Source organism: Myxocyprinus asiaticus, chromosome 20 (genome assembly GCF_019703515.2).
Source record: "Myxocyprinus asiaticus isolate MX2 ecotype Aquarium Trade chromosome 20, UBuf_Myxa_2, whole genome shotgun sequence".
In the NCBI taxonomy this organism is placed as follows: domain Eukaryota; kingdom Metazoa; phylum Chordata; class Actinopteri; order Cypriniformes; family Catostomidae; genus Myxocyprinus; species Myxocyprinus asiaticus.
The window spans coordinates 13,619,296-13,637,188 of record NC_059363.1 but is presented as its reverse complement, the minus strand read 5'-3'; the positions used below and the strand labels follow the sequence as shown (position 1 = coordinate 13,637,188).

The following is a 17,893-nucleotide window of genomic DNA, read 5'->3' as shown; positions in this document are numbered from 1 at the left end:
TAAGAACCGCCTTAAATGCCTCCCAAGCCATGCCCACAGAGGATACTGAGGACCGGTTGGTCTCCATATAAACATTGATTTCAGCCTTTAACATTGGTTGGAATTCAGGATTTTGTAAAAGGGATACATTAAAGTGCCAACTATATGATTTCCTTTTCTCCATATGTGGCAACACCTCTAAACACACCAGAACGTGATGTGAGACTAAAATGTTTCCAATTGAGCAATCAACAACAGATGAAATGAGGGACTTAGATCTATTCTAGAATAAATCTTATGGACTGATGAAAAAAATATATAGTCCCTGCCAGATGGGGGTTCAAAAGTCTCCAAATATCTGTAAAAAAATTTTTACACATCCTGTGAAGCGTCAGTGTTGCTCTAAGGGGACATGGCATTTAAACATCCTTACTATACAACATTTCTCACAACTGCCTTAAACTTTTACTGTATATTATTATTATTATTGTTATTGTATTATAGTATATACTGTATAATACTAAAAGAATACAAAAACTATTATTTTTCACTCTCCACAAATAGCAAACTTAAAATATAACTCTTAAAACAAACTCAACAAACAAAGTCTGTTTTGTTCTACTCTATTCTAATACATAATCTTATGTATGGAATAGTCATGTAATGATTACATAAACAATCACATACATTTTAAAATTCAAAGTTTATCTAAAAATGAACAAATTAAAATTTTCAGTGGAGGAAATTCCCATTGGCTCTGTCAGCCAAACATAAGCAGGTGTGCACATGTGTGGGTGAGAGTCAGTTTGAAGAACAATGAATCATTGTTAGCCATTTATTTGCTCAGGTACTCAATTAGTTTGATTCATATCCAAAAAGAGAGAGAGGGGATGGATTATCACAAAACGCTTGAAGGTATGGGGTTAAGGATTTCATGGGTGAGAAAAAAAAACAGAACAAATATGAGTGATGTCAGATCCAGGAGGCTAATCTCAAGTTCAGAGCAGTTTTGACATAGATACTGTATGTAGCCTATATGTGCATCTCTGTGTGTGCTCAAAAGAGAACAAGCATGAAAAAACAAGTGATCAGGTTTTTATTCTATTATTATATTTATGACACTTTGTGCACTTTTAAGCCCAATCTGTTGGCTGAGAGTTTGGAGCCAAACCAGCTGGTTGCAGAACAGTGTGTGTTAGTGTGGGATAAATTCCCAGTTCATTTTATGAGATGCAGTAAAAAAAATAAAAATATTAGCTCTGCAGATACTTAGGAAGCTTAAAAAGACAATAGATGGATGAAACAACTGTTTCATAAATGTGTGAAAACAGTTGTGTACATAAACAACTGTTTCATTTATCTACTAATTGGACTTTATTAGCATTATAATGTTTCACACCTAAACTGGCTAAACATAAAGCCAAAAGCCTAAGGGTCTGTATATGCATGGGCAGCATAAGTAAAATGTAGTATGGGCAATGTGAGCAATATTATATAGGCCTATAAACATATGCATTATACATAGAAAAAACAACAACAACAAAATAAAAAATTAGACTATAAACTGGCCAAGCAGCACAACATCAGCAGGACGGTCTAAATGTGTGTGTGTGTGTGTGTGTGTGTGTGTGTGTGTGTGTGTGTGTGTGTGTGTGTGTGTGTGTGTGTGTGTGTGTGTATTTGATGTGTAACATCTGGCTCGTATCTTTACTCTCCTATAAAATGCCTGTGTTTGAAAGATAAGGTCGTGGTGGTCCTGCCAAAACGCAGGCAGCGGTGGGGGCGAGCAGGGCTGGTCACGTGATCCTCTCACCAAGTTCTCACGCAAAACACTCACACGTCCTCGCGCGCACGCGCTTCCAGTCATCGCGCGCTCACGGCGCTGATACTTGCAACAGAGTCCCAGGGTTCTACTTAGGAGAGAAGAAACTACAGGCTTGGGTATATTTAATGTGCTGTTTGAAGCAAGCTTTAGTTCTCCACTTAGGTGAAGCTGATTTATAGAATTAAAATGTTTCCTGTTGTAATTCTGGGAATAAACTTGGAGAGAACCTGAGGACGGGAAAGGTGAGCATCATATGCGTTTATACTGGTTACCCAAAAAAAAATGTTTGGTTCCCAGAACGTTCTGAGAACCTTGTTTTATGGTTACAATAGGAGAGAACCTAAAGAGAACGTTCCTAGAACGTTAAGAACTGGTTACAAAAATATAACCAAACAAGAACCATAAAGTTTTGTGAATGTTTTGTGTTTGCTTGTTTACTTGCAAAATGGTTGATAAAATATTTGAAAGCTCTCTGCGTAAGCTTAAATACGTTAAAAACAAAAACAGTTGAGTTTGTGGGTTTATATCATAGCTCAAAGAAATGCTATGTGAAGTAAGTGGAGTTTAATCTTTTTCTCAGTTATATAACGCAGCAATGACACAATGGCTGCGTCTCAAAGCCTGAGCTCCCTATCTAAACAGCGTGTTTAGGCATCAACTTTGCGCGCTTCTGATGCCCAATAATTCTGCATGCGCTTGTGATGCCCAAAGATGTTGCACGAGCATATGATGCTCTGTGTTGCGTGACTGTATGATGTCCAAACTTGCTATATGCGCTTATGATGGCCAAAATGTCGCATACGCTTATAATGCCTCCCAAAAAATGTTGCATGCTCCTTTGATGTCCAAAGATGTTGCACGCGCATGCGATGACCTAAAATATTGCATGGGTCTATGATTTCCCAAAAAGCTGCATATACCTTTATGATACCCAAAATGTTGGATGAGCCTATGCCCAAAGACGTTGCACGCGCATATGATGCCCTATAATGTTGCATAGGTGATGCCCAAAATTGATGTATGCGTCTATGATGCCCCAAAATTTTGGATGAGCCTATGCCCAAAATATTACATGCGCATGTGATGGCTTAAAATGCTGCATATGTATGCAGTTCACTGTGTTTTGAGACACAGACAATAGTGTATCGCGCGAAGGCGGTGGCCGCGAGACGAGCATCATATGATGGGGAAGATACAGGATTCGATTTTTTCCATGCAAATGACTTATCATGTCTTAGAAGGGATGGTTCAGTTACATAAGTTTGTTTGAGCTTAGACATACAGTAGATGTAGATTCAAAAGAGCTGTAGCTGTTGAAGAAATAGTCAACTTTGGAGGTGGTGTTGGGGTGATTTTGGGGATGAAAGGGGTTTAAAGGTGTGAATTGGTCTCTGTGGGGTGCAAATATGCATAACTATATAGGCTATCAGCTGGAGAGCAGACACACAGGTGTGTGTTGGGGGGGGGGGGGGATTTGGTGCAGGTTATGCTATAAATGTGGTTTATGGGGACATTTCTAGTGTACCCATAATTGAAATCGCTTAAAAAACATACTAAACGATGTTTTATTGAAAATGTAAAAATGCAGAAAGTTTTTTGTGAGGGTTAGGTTTAGGGGTAGGGGATAGAATCTATAGTCTGTACAGTATAAAAATCATTATGTCTGTGGAGAGTCCTCATAATGATAGCTGCACCAATGTGTGTGTGTGTGAGAGAGAGAGGGGAGAAAGGCTGTTTATTTGTATGTGTGTTAAGACAATTAATTTGCTGTAATCCAAAGTGCAAAGTGGACCTTTTTGCATTCAAACAGCAATTGTGAATGCAGTTTCAAGTGGATTAGAAAACCACTCAGCCTACCCCTCTATTCTCTCTCCCTCTCTCTCTTTCAGAGCTGAAGCAGAGGGTTGTGTGTTGTGTTTATGTATTAGTGAGGGTGAGCGCCTTGAGATGAGTGTGGGTGATGAAGAGAGAAGTTCTCGCATCCGCCCCCCGTGCAGTCTAAATGTGAAGAAGGTGTATGGAGATGGTACTGAAGAACTGCACTCCCCAGAGTCACTGAGGATCAGCAGTATGTCACCTGACCTCAGGCAGGACTTTAGTATGATGGAGCAGAGAAAGAGAGTCACACAGATTCTGCAGAGTCCAGTAAGATCACTCCCACACACACTCTCTCTCTCTCTCTCTCTCTCTCTCTCTCTCTCTGCATTTTTAAGAGGTGCCCACGCTTGTGTTTGATTGCATAACAACCAACAAGTGGAGGTTCGTTGCCCTTAGTTACCATGCATAGATTGTCAGAATTGCTGGGAATTAATATAATAAAGAACCCAAAAGTGATTTCTGTGGTTGTGTGTATCATGCTGTTGCAGTATTTTTGGGGTAGAAACTATATAGACACCAGGGTCAGAAATTAAGGAGGGCTTCTGGCAAAAATGCACCCAAAAGTGACAAAAATGAACATCTCATATTATTCTTAATATTCTATTTTAAGCTTAGTAGTACACATTATCACATAAAATATGAATTGATGTTGATTTAACCTAATTTTACGGATAGGAGGTAATATACTGAATATTCACAATATAATTATTCAGATTGAGAACTTATGTATGAATTAAATTAATTGATTAAATTAAAGTTCTTGAAATAAGATTGACAGAATATTTTTTTATATGTTTAGAAAAAATGCCCTCTTAAGTGTAAAAAGGAATGCCTCTGAAAATTTAATCCAGGGGGCAAGTATTGCCCCTTTATGGAAAAGTTATTTTCTGACACTGAAAGACACACTTCATACTTCTTTGCCTTCGAATGTGGTTTGATTGACCGGATCACTAAACATTTGGACCCTGTTTACACCTGTATAGCACTGTCCACTTGTGATCAGGTCACCGGTTAAAGATATATTCCGGGTTCAATTCAAGTTAAGCTCAATCTACATCATTTGTAGCATAATGTTGATTACCACAGAAAATATTTGCGAAAATATTTTTAGTGTGATAAACTTTGTTATAAGGTTTACGGCTTTGCATTGTCATGGCCACAAAGTTGTAATATTGGATAGAATTTTACTCTGATAAGGTTAATAAGCAATCTAATCACACTAAAATCATCTTAACAAGTATAGTGTTAACATTTTGTGGCTATACTTTTAAAACATTGTGTATTTTTGTTTTATGGACTGGCCTCATTCGCTTCCATTGTAACTGCAATTTTTGCTTTTTTAAATAAAGGATAAATTGAAAGTATATTTCATGGTATGCAAGCAACTACGCCCCCAATGATGTTGATTGCGCTTAACTAGCATTGAACCCAGAATACTCCTTTAATACCAGGTCTAAATAAGGCCTAATTTGCCCCTGCTGCCTTTAACCAGATAAGACTAGTCAAACTCTTATTTTTATGTCCATGTAATTTGCTAAATTCAGTGTTGCATAATCAACAACTGTGACGTTAATGCTCTGGTTTTTTACTAAATGCACAGAGCATAAAATTTCACAGTCTGCAGCCCTGAGGCTTTATGAATGACGTTAAAGTAACAAATATGACCAGACCTTCTGTCTGCTAAACTTTTTCTCTTAAAGCTTGTTTTGTTTTCTGCACTTATTTAGTACCATGAATGCATTGGCTATGAGCAAATCAGAAATGCCCTACATTTGAGATACAGTGGGCCCAATGAGTGTTTGGACACTTAAACCATGCTTAAAAACATATTCATTTCTGTTGTTTTTGATAATCAAACCAAATGCATTTGCAACAAATGATGCAAGACTTTTACTCTCAACTAACTTTTCAAACTTTATACAGTATATACAGAGTGACTGTTTGCACTAGGTGTAAATAGCACCCGCCACACAGCACGGCTATTTGCACTTAATAGTCTGGAGACAACACAGAAATTAAAGACAACGTTCACCTCTAGTGTCACTGCAGTGGCATGAGGTGTAATGATTTCCTCACAGTAATTTGGTCACAGTAATTTTGAGAGGTGCAAATAGTATCTAACACTATTTGTACTTCATGCAAAGAAGATGCTTTTTGTTTTTAAAAAAGTTACAAAAAAACCTTTGCCAAATATACACTATATTGCCAAAAGTATTCGCTCATCTGCCTTTAGACACATATGAACTTAAGTTATCCCATTCTTAATCCATAGTGTTTAATATGACGTCGGCCCACCCTTTGCTGCTATAACAGCTTCAACTCTTCTGGGAAGGCTTTCCACAAGGTTTAGGAGTGTGTTTATGTGAATTTTTGACCATTCTTCCAGAAGCGCATTTGTGAGGTCAGACACTGATGTTGGATGAGAAGGCCTGGCTCGCAGTCTTCGCTCTAATTCATCCCAAAGGTGCTCTATCGGGTTGAGGTCAGGACTCTGTGCAGGCCAGTCAAGTTCTTCCACACCAAACTTGCTCATCCATGTCTTTATGGACCTTGCTTTGTGCACTGGTGCGTAGTCATGTTGGAACAGGAAGGGGCCATCCCCAAACTGTTCCCACAAATTTGGGAGCATGGAATTGTCCAAAATCTCTTGGTATGCTGAAGCATTCAGAGTTCCTTTCACTGGAACTAAGGGGCCAAGCCCAGCTCCTGAAAAACAACCCCACACTGAGCTCCTGAGAGCGGCCCATTCTTTCACAAATGTTTGTAGAAGCAGTCTGCTTGCCTAGGTGCTTCATTTTATACACCTGTGGCCATGGAAGTGATTGGAACACCTGAATTCAATTATTTGGATGGGTGAGCGAATACTTTTGGCAATATAGTGTATATTGTAATCACATACCTTAAATGTGGCTTAGTTGACCAAATTTGGGGGCCCAACTTTTTGGGGCCACTATATTTGAGCACATTTAGTCCCAAGAAGTGTGTTAAAGTGTTATGTGTGTGGATGGCTGTTTGTTGCAGGACTTTAAGGAGGAGCTGGAGTGTATGGTAAAGGAGCAGTACTCCAAAAGCAGTAACTCTGGTGGTCTACTGGGTCACATCGCAAACATTATCATCAGTAACACTCTGAACAACACTGGAGTCTACAGTCCTGCCAGTGAGTGCACACAGTCACACACACACACACACACTGTTATTGACATGTGGTATACAGCCACATTAAAGATGATTTGTTGTTGCTATGGTCAACAGATGCCAGGCATAGAATTCTGAATGATTATTTGTGTGTTTCCAGATGTGGGGTCAGTAAGTCCGGTTAATGATCTATGTGGTGTGGAGTGGTTTAATTGTTCTAAAGCTGAGAGGCAGGGCCGCTGTAAACTGGCCTGCCTGTATCGTCTGCTGGACCTGTATGGACATACTCACTTCCCAAACACGTATATTACTGTGAGTACACACATTCACCACACACTTTGCCTTGTTCAGACTGCACCCAAATTTATTTTCAAGTGTACAGTAATCTGTTGGACTGACTGTCATTTTGCAAGTAATGAAATTGGATCTGTTCTGTTCATGCAGTGAAGTAAACGATGACATGGCGGGGAAAAAAAACCCAGACTTGAAATTAACTGACTTTTTACACTAAAACTCTTTCCCAAATATCAGATTTCAAACTACTTATGGATGAGATTCGGATCCGGTTTAAAAAACACAAAAGTTTGCTGTTCAGACTACAAAGAAATAAAAAGATTTGAGTCGGAAATGCCGCCCCCCCCCAAAAATGTGCTGCCTGTCTAAACAAGGCTTTTGATTTTAACATTGCATCTAAAATGTAAGACTCTTTTCTTGTCCATAATGGATACCATTATTAATTTGAAAATACATTTCTCTCTTTGTCTTGGTCTCTTTCATTCTCTTTTACTATTTCTCTGTCATTTTCTTCTTCAGCTTCGTGTGAGCAAAGAGCAGGATCATATTCTTATTCTTCCTAAAGGACTGTCCTTCTCTGAGGCAACAGCAGCTAGTCTGGTAAACACACACCCTCATACATCCTGCTACTTTATAGTAAACTGAACATGACCTGTGAAGTTGGGAATCATGTACTGTACATTTACCGGTACACATTTGGTATATATACAAGGGCGTAAGAATGATCTGAAAAGTGGGAGGACACATTATAAACCTTTTCAACTTGGCTTATGAATATTAATTAGATGACACAACATTACAATAGCACATATATCATAAATCTATTATATATTCATTGTTACATAAAATATTGGGTAATATGTGGAAGAATATCTCAGTTTAAAGGAATATTCTGGATTCAATACAAATTCAGCTCAATCGACAGCATTTGTGGCATAATATTGATTACCACAAAATATATTTTGACTTGCCCTCCTTTTCTTTTTCTGGATTGTTCCCCTTTTTCTCCTTTGGAATGCCCAATTCCCAATGTGCTTTTAAGTCCTTGTGGTTGCATAGTGATTCACCTCAGTCTGGGTGGTGGAAGACGAATCCCAGTTGCCTCTGTGATTGTCAATCTGTGCATCTTAACATGTGGCTTGTTGAGCGCATTGCCACGGACACGTAGCGCGTGTGGAGGCTTCACACCATCCACTGCGGCATCTGTGCTCAACTCGTGCCCCACCGAGAATGGACCACATTATAGTGACCACAAGGAGTTTACCCCATGTGACTCTACCCTCCCTAGCAACCGGGCCAATTTGGTTGCTTAGAAGACCTGGCTGGAGTCACTCGGCACACCCTGGGATTCAAACTGGCGAGCTAGCAAACTCTAGGGGTGGTAGCCAGCGTAGTTTACCACTGAGCTACCCAGGCCCCCTTGCCCTCCTTTTCTTTAAAAAAAAAAAAAAAAACGTTTTCAAAATATAGCCACAAGACATAAACAATATGCATGTAAACATGATTTTAGTGTGATAAAATTGCTTACTAACCTTTTCTGTGTAACGTTGTAGCCAATTTTACAACTTCGTTGCCATGACGATGTAATGTCAACAAATCCCAAAAACCCAAAAATTTATGTTAAAAAGGAAAATTTTTACAGAAGAATTAGTGTAAGTGCTTTTATAAAATTATAACGGCTCCTTGATACCCTCCTTTAAACCTTTATGCCTTTGGCCCCATTCACTTCCATTGTCCCCATTCACTTCCACTGTAAGTGCCTCACTGTAACCTCGATTTTTGCTTTTTTTAAAGAAAAGGTGGGATGAGTCGAAATAATTTTTTGTGGTAATCAACGTTATGCCACAAATGCTGTAGATTGAGCTTAACTTGTATTGAACCTGGAATATTCCTTTAAGTACGGTAAAGAATGTCTTCTCTTTTTTTTTCTACTTCTTTTTTTTTTTTTTAACTGTTTGTTGTTTACAGGTGAAGGTGAATCTGATTGGTGAGGTTGTTGATCAGGGAGCAACTTTACTTCCTGTGGATGTTTTGGGTTTCAAACCACATGCAGCAGTGTACTCTGCTCGACCCGATGCCAAATGTGTTATTCATACACACACACCAACCACTGCTGCAGTGAATAAACTCACACACACAAACTCCAGTTATGGCAGTGTTGGGTAGGGATGTACTGGCGGCCAAAAGTTTGGAATAATGTACAGATTTTGCTGTTTCGGAAGGAAATTGGTACTTTAATTCACCAAAGTGGCATTCAACTGATCACTAAGTATAGTCAAGACATTACTGATGTAAAAAAACAGCACCATCACTATTTGAAAAAATTCAATTTTGATCAAATCTAGACAGGCCCCATTTCCAGCAGCCATCACTCCAACACCTTATCCTTGAGTAATCATGCTAAAACCGCTAATTTGGTACTAGAAAATCACTTGCTGGCTCTAACAAGGACAGAAAGAGATGTGGCAGGCCAGATGTACAACTAAACAAGAGGATAAGTACATCAGAGTCTCTAGTTTGAGAAATAGACGCCTCACATGTCCTCAGCTGACAGCTTCATTTTTCTACCCGCTCAACACCATTTTCATGTACAACAGTAAAGAGAAGATTCAGGGGTGCAGGCCTTATGGGAAGAATTGCAAAGAAAAAGCCACTTTTGAAACAAAACAGAAAAACAAAAAGAAAAGGTTAGAGTGGGCAAAGAAACAGACATTGGACAACAGATAATTGGAAAAGAGTGTTATGGATCTTAATCCCACTGAGCTTTTGTGGGATCAGCTAGACTGTAAGGTGCGTGAGAAGTGCCCGACAAGACAGCCACATCTATTGCAAGTGCTACAGGAAGCATGGGGTGAAATGTCACCTGAGTATCTGGACAAACCGACAGCTAGAATGCTAAGGATCTGCAAAGCTGTTATTGCTGCATGTGGAGGATTTTTTGATGAAAGCTCTTTGAAGTAGTTTAAGAAGTTCTGAACATTCTTTTCAAATTGTAATAGTAATTTTTCACATTATTAATGTCCTGACTATACATTGTGATCAGTTGAATGCCACTTTAGTGAATAAAAGTAACAATTTCTTGCCATAAGAGCAAAATCTGTATATTATTCCAAACTTTTGGCCGCCAGTGTATACAGACACTTTCTGATAATAAGACTTTGGAGTTGTTTTAAAATATGATTACAAATGGCTTAGCTCCTCACACATTACTACAGGTATGTGAAACAGCTGAAGATCTCCACTTCTCTGTAGAAAGGGGGAAAGGAGTAAAATATTAAAGGTGCACTAAGTGGTTCTTTGAGACTTGCTGAACTTCTAAACGGAGGTATTTTTAAAAATATGTTTAAAATGATTAAGGTAAAGACTCATAGTCATTTCAGTTTCAGAGTAAAAGCTGCAGTATTCTACATGGTGCTGGACGTACATTCAAAAGCAGTGCCATGTTGAGATCATGTGACCAGCTGAATATTACTCGCTTTATCTCCCTGTAATCCCCTGTAATTGGATACTTTCACCTGAATCACTGCTGGCTGCGAATAGCACAACAAAAACTTTTGCTCAGTTGCTGAATTTATGCCGCTGGGTGTCAACGCAACATAAACCTGAATATTACTGAGTTCACCTTTAATTATAAAAACTTAAGTGTCTCACTTTACCTGTATTCAACCTACTTTTTATGGGCTAACACATATATATTACTAACCTTCTGTATATCCTGTAGGTCTCCTGTATGAAATGTGGCATTTTACCTATATCCCATGAAGCTTTGCTGTTGGGAGAGGTGTCTTATTTTAGCTACCATGGTGATATTGATGACGAGCAGGAGAGGATGGATCTTCAAAAAGCTCTGGGCCCCACTGCCAAGGTGACAGTTTGTGAATTCTGGGACGAATTGTCATTGGCATGACAACCATTAGTAGCACACTACAGGAAAGCCTAAGCAGGGAAAATTACTGGTTCTTGGCAAGTTAACGGTGCATGGTGCTTTAGCAATTTTTGTTTATATTTATTAGTGTTCCTGTTTTGTGGATTAATAGGTTGTGTTACAGCGGAATTGCAACACTGATGTTTGTGCTGATTTTTAGGTTTTGGTGCTCAGGAATCAAGGTTTATTAGCATTTGGAGAAACAACAGAGGAAGCTTTTCATTATCTATACCACAGCCACCAAGCCTGTGAGATACAGGTACACACAAATGCACACACACACACACAAAAGAAAAAACATATTGTGCTGTGGTGCAACTCTCATCCACATTATCTCCCTGTGTCTTTGTCTCTCTGAAGGTTAGCGCTCTCTTGTGCGCAGGTGGCATTGAAAACCTGTGCATATTAAACAGAACAAATCTTAAAGTTTCTCCAACTCCTTCAATTCATGCCGGTGGAGAAATGCCAGAAGGACAGATCAGATGGAGGGTTGGAGAAGCAGAATTTGAGTCGCTTATGAGGATGCTGGATAACTTAGTGAGTGCCCTTTGAAATAACCTAGAATGAAATATAACTGATTGTGAATGTGTAAATACTGTCCTTTGTACTGATTGGATCATGTAGTGTAAAGTTAGGGCTCAACGGTAAGGATTTTCTCTGCTGGCCCAGTATTTACTTACCAACATTTTTACCCTGCCACCAAAAAAAGGTAAATTTTATTCTTTGCAATGTATTTTTTTTTTTTTATGTATAATGTATGTGGCAGGAAACATTTTTCATTAAATGTTACATTTTCTTTACAAAAAAATTACCCTAGGAGGAAAACGATGGCATATGATGCAAAACATTGCTAGTGTTGGATGTAATATGATTACAAAGTAAGAAGTTACTGTAATTACTTTTTAGATACATTTAAAATTCTTGTAATCAGATTACAATTACTGTCTTTCAATCAAGTTATTTACTTTTAAATAAATTACTTGGGTTGCATATATTTCTAAATAATATTTTTTGTGTTGAATACATTTAAAATGTAAAATACATTTTATGTTCATACAAACATCTGTTTGCTTTTATTTGACAGCTAAAGGGCATGTGTAGACATTTTTATTAGAGATATTAGTTTTAAAATGTGTTTTAGAAAGTAGCTAAAAGTAAAGTAATTAGAAATGTGATTACCTTTTCTCTGAAGTAATTAGTGAAGTAACCTGGTTACAATTTTAGAGCAGTAATTAGTAATTTGTAATGGTTTACTTTTATTGAGTAACTTACCCAAAATTGAACATTACTGATTGGTTTATAATTTGAGTTATTCTCTAAAATTATAAATTATTCTATCAGTTGTTAGCCAGCTAGATAATGTTACCTTGGTGATAAGTTTAAATCAGCAGAATTCACAACAACATTCAATACATCTCAGAAATCCAAATGTTTCCTTTGGCAAAGCATTAAAACACATTTACAAGATCTACAAATGTAATATTTAGTGAAAACACAGCACTGGCTCGATAGGACAAGTGGCAGTTCCATCAACTTCCCAGAAACAGTCTCACACTGGCCCCCGGCAAGTTGCAAGTTGAGCCTGCAAAGTATTCAAAAATAAGAGTCAATACTGTCAGCATATTAGTCATGTAAATCATCAAAAAGCTGTCATGTATGTTTCCAGGGTTACAGGACAGGTTACACTTACCGCCATCCCATAGTTAAAGAGAAGCCTCGACACCATAACAACGTGGAGATCCCTGCAACTGTTACCGGGATGGGACTAGAGGAAAAGGACTTCTTTCCACAGAGTCCACTGCACTTCGCAGCACAGAAGCGGGACAGAGAGAGGATACGATGGCTGAATTCACCAAATAGTTACTTAAAGGTCAATGTACCTGAGGAGTCAATCAATGGGACCTGCAGCCCCTGTTCCAAAACTGTGGTATACACAAATAAAAATGTCATTACTCATACACTCGAGTCGCAAATATTCATTCATTATCTTTTACAATGCTTTATGAACTTGATGACCAGAAATTCTCTTGTTTGGAAGCTGACATCTCAGCAACAAAGGGGTTTTTACTGTTACAGCACAAAGCCGGATAGTTCTATGTATTTAATCAAAAATCAGACCAGAAGAGCAAAACAGTTCTAAATTTTCCTATAATCTTTGGAAGCAGAATTGAAAATCATTGGGTGCATTTCACCATCTCACTTGTTGCACTTTATTTAATATTCAATGTTGGTAACACTTTACAATATGGTTCCCTTCGTTAACATTAATTTATGCATTAGGTATCATGAACAAACAATTCACATATATTTTTCACAGCATTTATTAATCTTTGCTCATGTTAGTTAATAAAAATACAATTGTTCATTGTTTGCTCACTTTAGTTCGTAGTGCATTAACTAATGTTTACATATACAACTTTTGATTTAAAAAATGCTTTATGCTGTATGCTGAAATAAACTAAGATTAATAAATTGTGTAAAAGTATTGTTAATTGTTCGTTCATGTTAACTAATGTTGTTAATAAATGAAACCTTATTTTAAAGTGTTACCTTCACGTTTGTCTTTTTCTTTTTAGTGGATGAAGTCGGAGGAGTCAGGCAGCTGCAAGGACACCCCTATTAGAATTGAGGACCCAAATCAGTTTGTCCCACTTAATACCAACCCCAATGAAGTCCTGGAAAAAAGAAATAAGGTGCTTTTGAGTGTGAGAGACAGAAAGAGAGAACAGACTGAACAGAATGCATCCACAGATTGTGTTCCCTACACTAAAGCGATTCTTTGTTTATGGTTTAGATTCGGGAGCAGAACAGAGTAGATCTGATGACGGCTGGACCGAAATCTCAGCTCCTGGCAGACATTGTCATCGACAAGCCTCCCGGACCAGTACGTAACTAAGCAAATAAAATATGCGCAAACAAAACTACCAATTGAATATCTTTTAAAGGTGCACCAGATAACTTTATATACATTAAAAAATGTAACCCATAAAAAATGTTATAGGACTTTTGACAAATATTTTTAAATGAAACTTAAAGGTGCACTCAGTCATTTTTTTCTCATTAAAAAAGTTTTACTCCTTGAATAGTAAAAAATGAATTGTAATTTTGAAATATATGTATAAAATCATAAGCACTCACATGAGATGACTCCAGTCATATCAGTAACCTTATAAAAGCTGTTTTCTTCTACATGTAGAGGGTCCACTCATGGGGGCAGCCATGTTAGGATCACATGACCAGCCGAATACTACTCCCTTAATCTCAGTAACCACTCTGTTATTGGACACTTTTACTCATTATTTACATCAGTCATTGCAGACTGTTAATAGTGAATTTCTACAGTGGCATTGGTATCTATAAACTATTGAGTTTGAATGACACTGCATCCACACCACTAGGTGTCAGTGTCCAAGACGACATAAAAAATATTACTGAGTGCAACTTTAAATGAGATGAAGACTCCAGTCATAACAGGTGACCTAGAAAAAGCTGTTTTATTCTACATGGGCTGGGTCATGTTGAGATCCCATGACAAATAAGTACTTCTCACTTAATAGTTTCCTCTTTGGGGAAGTTGTGGAAATCTAATAATGGAGTTTTTTTTTTGCTGTTGGAGCAAATGGCAACACAAAATAATATTTGCTAGTCTCCCATGTACCTCTATAGAATGTTTATAGCTTACCATGTTCCAAACCTGGAAATATGAAAAGGACACTTTTAATAGCATTGGTCACCAAAAATATTTGGTTGTTGTAACTGCATCCATGTCGATAGGTCTCAGTATAAGTCGACCAAAACAAACAAAAAATTCTTAAATGAACCTTTGAAAAAACAAATGCAGCAAAACTAACACACAATTCTCAGCCAGTCAAATTGCTATATCGTATTCATTCTGCAGGCATTCATCTATGAGGATGAGGAGCAGACAGATTCCCTACCACCAAATCCATTCGACCAATCAGAGGCAGAGCTACAAGAATACACACAAACTGTGGAGAACAAGTGCAGCCAATCAGGTGCACACACATTCTTACTCATTCCCACTTACACACAAACACATACTATATTATATTTGTAAATTAAGGGGTTAGGGACCAGTAACTTTAAGCATTAAACTTAAGCATGTAACTGATAAAATGTAAAAATGATAATCTCATGTGTTTTCTTGATGTATAAGCTCTTCAGTCAGAGGCTGATGAGGAATTCACAGATGGAGAAATGACTACATATGACGGCTCCACTGTCTCCCTTTCTATCTCTCCTCTCATGAGCCCAGAAAGAGGAGGTAAAGAGTCTCGTTCTGTCTGTCTCATTTAAGTTGTTTGGTTTAATTGAATTAATAGGAAATTGAGTTTATTTCCATTCATGCTGAAAAGTCTCTTTTTTCGCTCTCAGACTGCCTGTCAGCTCTGTTGCTGAGTAGTGATGAGCTGACCCAGGATGATGACCTCACTCTGCAGGTCACAGAGCTGAGCATCACTAAAGAGATGCAGGTCTCCATAACAACCACTGTCGCCAACAATATTTCAGTCACCAGCTCATCTGAAAGTCAACCAAAATTACCCAAAAAGAAGAAAAAGAAATTTCGTACTCCTTCCTTCCTGAGGATGAGTAAAAAGAAAGAAAGAGAGAAAGAGAAAGGAAAAGACAAAGAGAAGGAGAAAGAAAAGGAGAACAAGGAAATAGAGGAAGAAAAAGAATGCAATAAGGACTAAAATACAAAGGTAATGATATAGAAAATGTAGTTTCAGGAGGGCCCCATGTTAAATGTGATGACTAAGTAGGGATGTGTGCACATAAGCATTAAAACAATCGCTTGTCTGAAGAATATGTATTTTCAACACACTTTTTGTTTCTGCTATATTATTACTATAGTATAGTATAATGGGTGTCTAAATGGACTAATACCTAATTAATGACAAAATCCAACACTTTATAAACTGTGTATATAAATGCACCCGTATACAAAATATTATCAGCAGACAAAATTATACTTTTTTTTAATAAAAAACGTTTAATTCTTATCCGCAACTCTATATACTGAATTTGAGTAGAATCAGAAACATTTTGATGGTGCTGTATGTGTTGTGCAGATGAACTGTTTTTTCTTAAATTGCATTAAGGACAAGAACTGTGTGTGTGACTGTGCATTCCTGCATGTCAGGAGTATTAAAGTATTACAAATGTGTTTGATAGTGGAAGATAGCCATACAGTGTGATATAAAGCTTTTATTTTGCTTGGTCTATAGATGGAGAAGTGGTTGATCTTGTTATTCTTATATATATATACAGTTGTGCTCAAAAGTGTGCATACCCTGGCAGAAATTGTGAAATTTTGGCATTGATTTTGAAAATATGACTGATCATGCAAAAAAAAAAAAAAAAACACTGTCTTTTATTTAAGGATAGTGATCATATGAAGCCATTTATCATCACATAGTTGTTTGGCTCCTTTTTAAATCATAATGATAACAGAAATCACCCAAAATAGCCCTGATCAAAAGTTTACATACCCTTGAATGTTTGGCCTTGTTACAGACACACAAGGTGACACACACAGGTTTAAATGGCAATTAAAGGTTAATTTCCCCACACCTGTGGCTTTTTAAATTGCAATTAGTGTCTGTGTATAAATAGTCAATGAGTTTGTTAGCTCTCACGTGGATGCACTGAGCAGGCTAGATACTGAACCATGGGGAGCAGAAAAGAACTGTCAAAAGACCTGCGTAACAAGGTAATGGAACTTTATAAAGATGGAAGAGGATATAAAAAAAAATATCCTAAGCCTTGAAAATGCCAGTCAGTACTGTTCAATCACTTGCGGAAAACTCAGGGATCTCTTGATACCAAGCCAGGGTCAGGTAGACCAAGAAAGATTTCAGCCACAACTGCCAGTGGAATTGTTCAGGATACAAAGAAAAACCCACAGGAAACCTCAGGAGAAATACAGGCTGCTCTGGAAAAAGATGGTGTGGTTGTTTCAAGGAGCACAATACGACGATACTTCCTCAAATTAGCTGCATGGTCGAGTTGCCAGAAAGAAGCCAATGCCACAAAAAAAGCCCGGTTACAATATGCCCGACAACACCTTGACACGCCTCGCAGCTTCTGGCCCACTGTAATTGAGTGATGAGACCAAAATAGAGCTTTATGGTCACAACCATGAGCGCTATGTTTGGAGAGGGGTCAACAAGTATTGTGCTCTTTGAAACAACCACACTGTCTTTTTCCAGAGCAGCCTGTATTTCTCCTGAGGTAACCTGTGGGTTTTTCTTTGTATCCCGAACAATTCTTCTGGCAGTTTTGGCTGAAATCTTTCTTGGTCTACCTGATCTTGGCTTGGTATCAAGAGATCCCTGAATTTTCCACTTCTTAATAAGTGATTGAACAGTACTGACTGGCATTTTCAAGGCTTTGGATATTTTTTTATATCCTTTTCCATCTTTATAAAGTTCCATTACCTCCCGTTACGCGTTTTTTTTTTTTTTTTTTTTTTTTTTTCTGCTCCCCATGGCTCAGTATCTAGCCTGCTCAGTGCATCCACATGAGAGATAACAAACTCATTGACTATTTATACACAGACACTAATTGCAATTTAAAAAGCTGCAGGTGTGGGAAATTAACTTTTAATTGCCATTTAAACCTGTGTGTGTCACCTTGTGTGTCTGTAACAAGGCCAAAGATTCAAGGGTATGTAAACTTTTGATCAGGGCCATTTGGGTGATTTCTGTTATTATGATTTTAAAAAGGAGCCAAACAACTATGTGATAATAAATGGCTTCATATGATCACTATCCCTAAATAAAAGACTTTTTTTTTTTTTTTTTTTTGCATGATCAGTCATATTTTCATAATCA

The 17,893-nt window shown here is 37.7% G+C and overlaps 1 protein-coding gene across 2 annotated transcripts; it reads left to right on the top strand.

Moving 5' to 3' along the window:
* Positions 1–1,829: 1,829 nt before the first annotated feature.
* LOC127411387 (gamma-adducin-like) lies at positions 1,830–16,377 on the top strand. 2 transcript variants are annotated; one of them, XM_051646915.1, is made up of 15 exons: positions 1,830–2,046; positions 3,733–3,949; positions 6,704–6,839; positions 6,978–7,129; positions 7,631–7,711; positions 9,080–9,229; positions 10,833–10,976; positions 11,197–11,295; positions 11,397–11,573; positions 12,703–12,963; positions 13,613–13,729; positions 13,831–13,920; positions 14,935–15,052; positions 15,214–15,321; positions 15,432–16,377. In XM_051646915.1, the coding sequence occupies exons 2-15, from the start codon at positions 3,752–3,754 to the stop codon at positions 15,749–15,751; spliced, it is 2,151 nt and encodes a 716-aa protein (XP_051502875.1). In that variant the 5' UTR covers positions 1,830–2,046; positions 3,733–3,751; the 3' UTR covers positions 15,752–16,377. The 2 variants fall into 2 exon arrangements, with proteins under 2 accessions (XP_051502875.1, XP_051502874.1); XM_051646914.1 differs by having other exon boundaries at positions 3,694–3,949.
* Positions 16,378–17,893: the final 1,516 nt, after the last annotated feature.

Coding starts and splice junctions, on each gene's coding strand:
- LOC127411387 (XM_051646915.1), top strand. CDS start 3,752: ATGAGTGTGGGTGATGAAGAGAGAAGTTCTCGCATCCGCCCCCCGTGC. Junction 9,230..10,832: donor ACACACCAACCACTGCTGCA/GTGAATAAACTC, acceptor TATATCCTGTAG/GTCTCCTGTATGAAATGTGG. Junction 13,921..14,934: donor TCGACAAGCCTCCCGGACCA/GTACGTAACTAA, acceptor TTCATTCTGCAG/GCATTCATCTATGAGGATGA.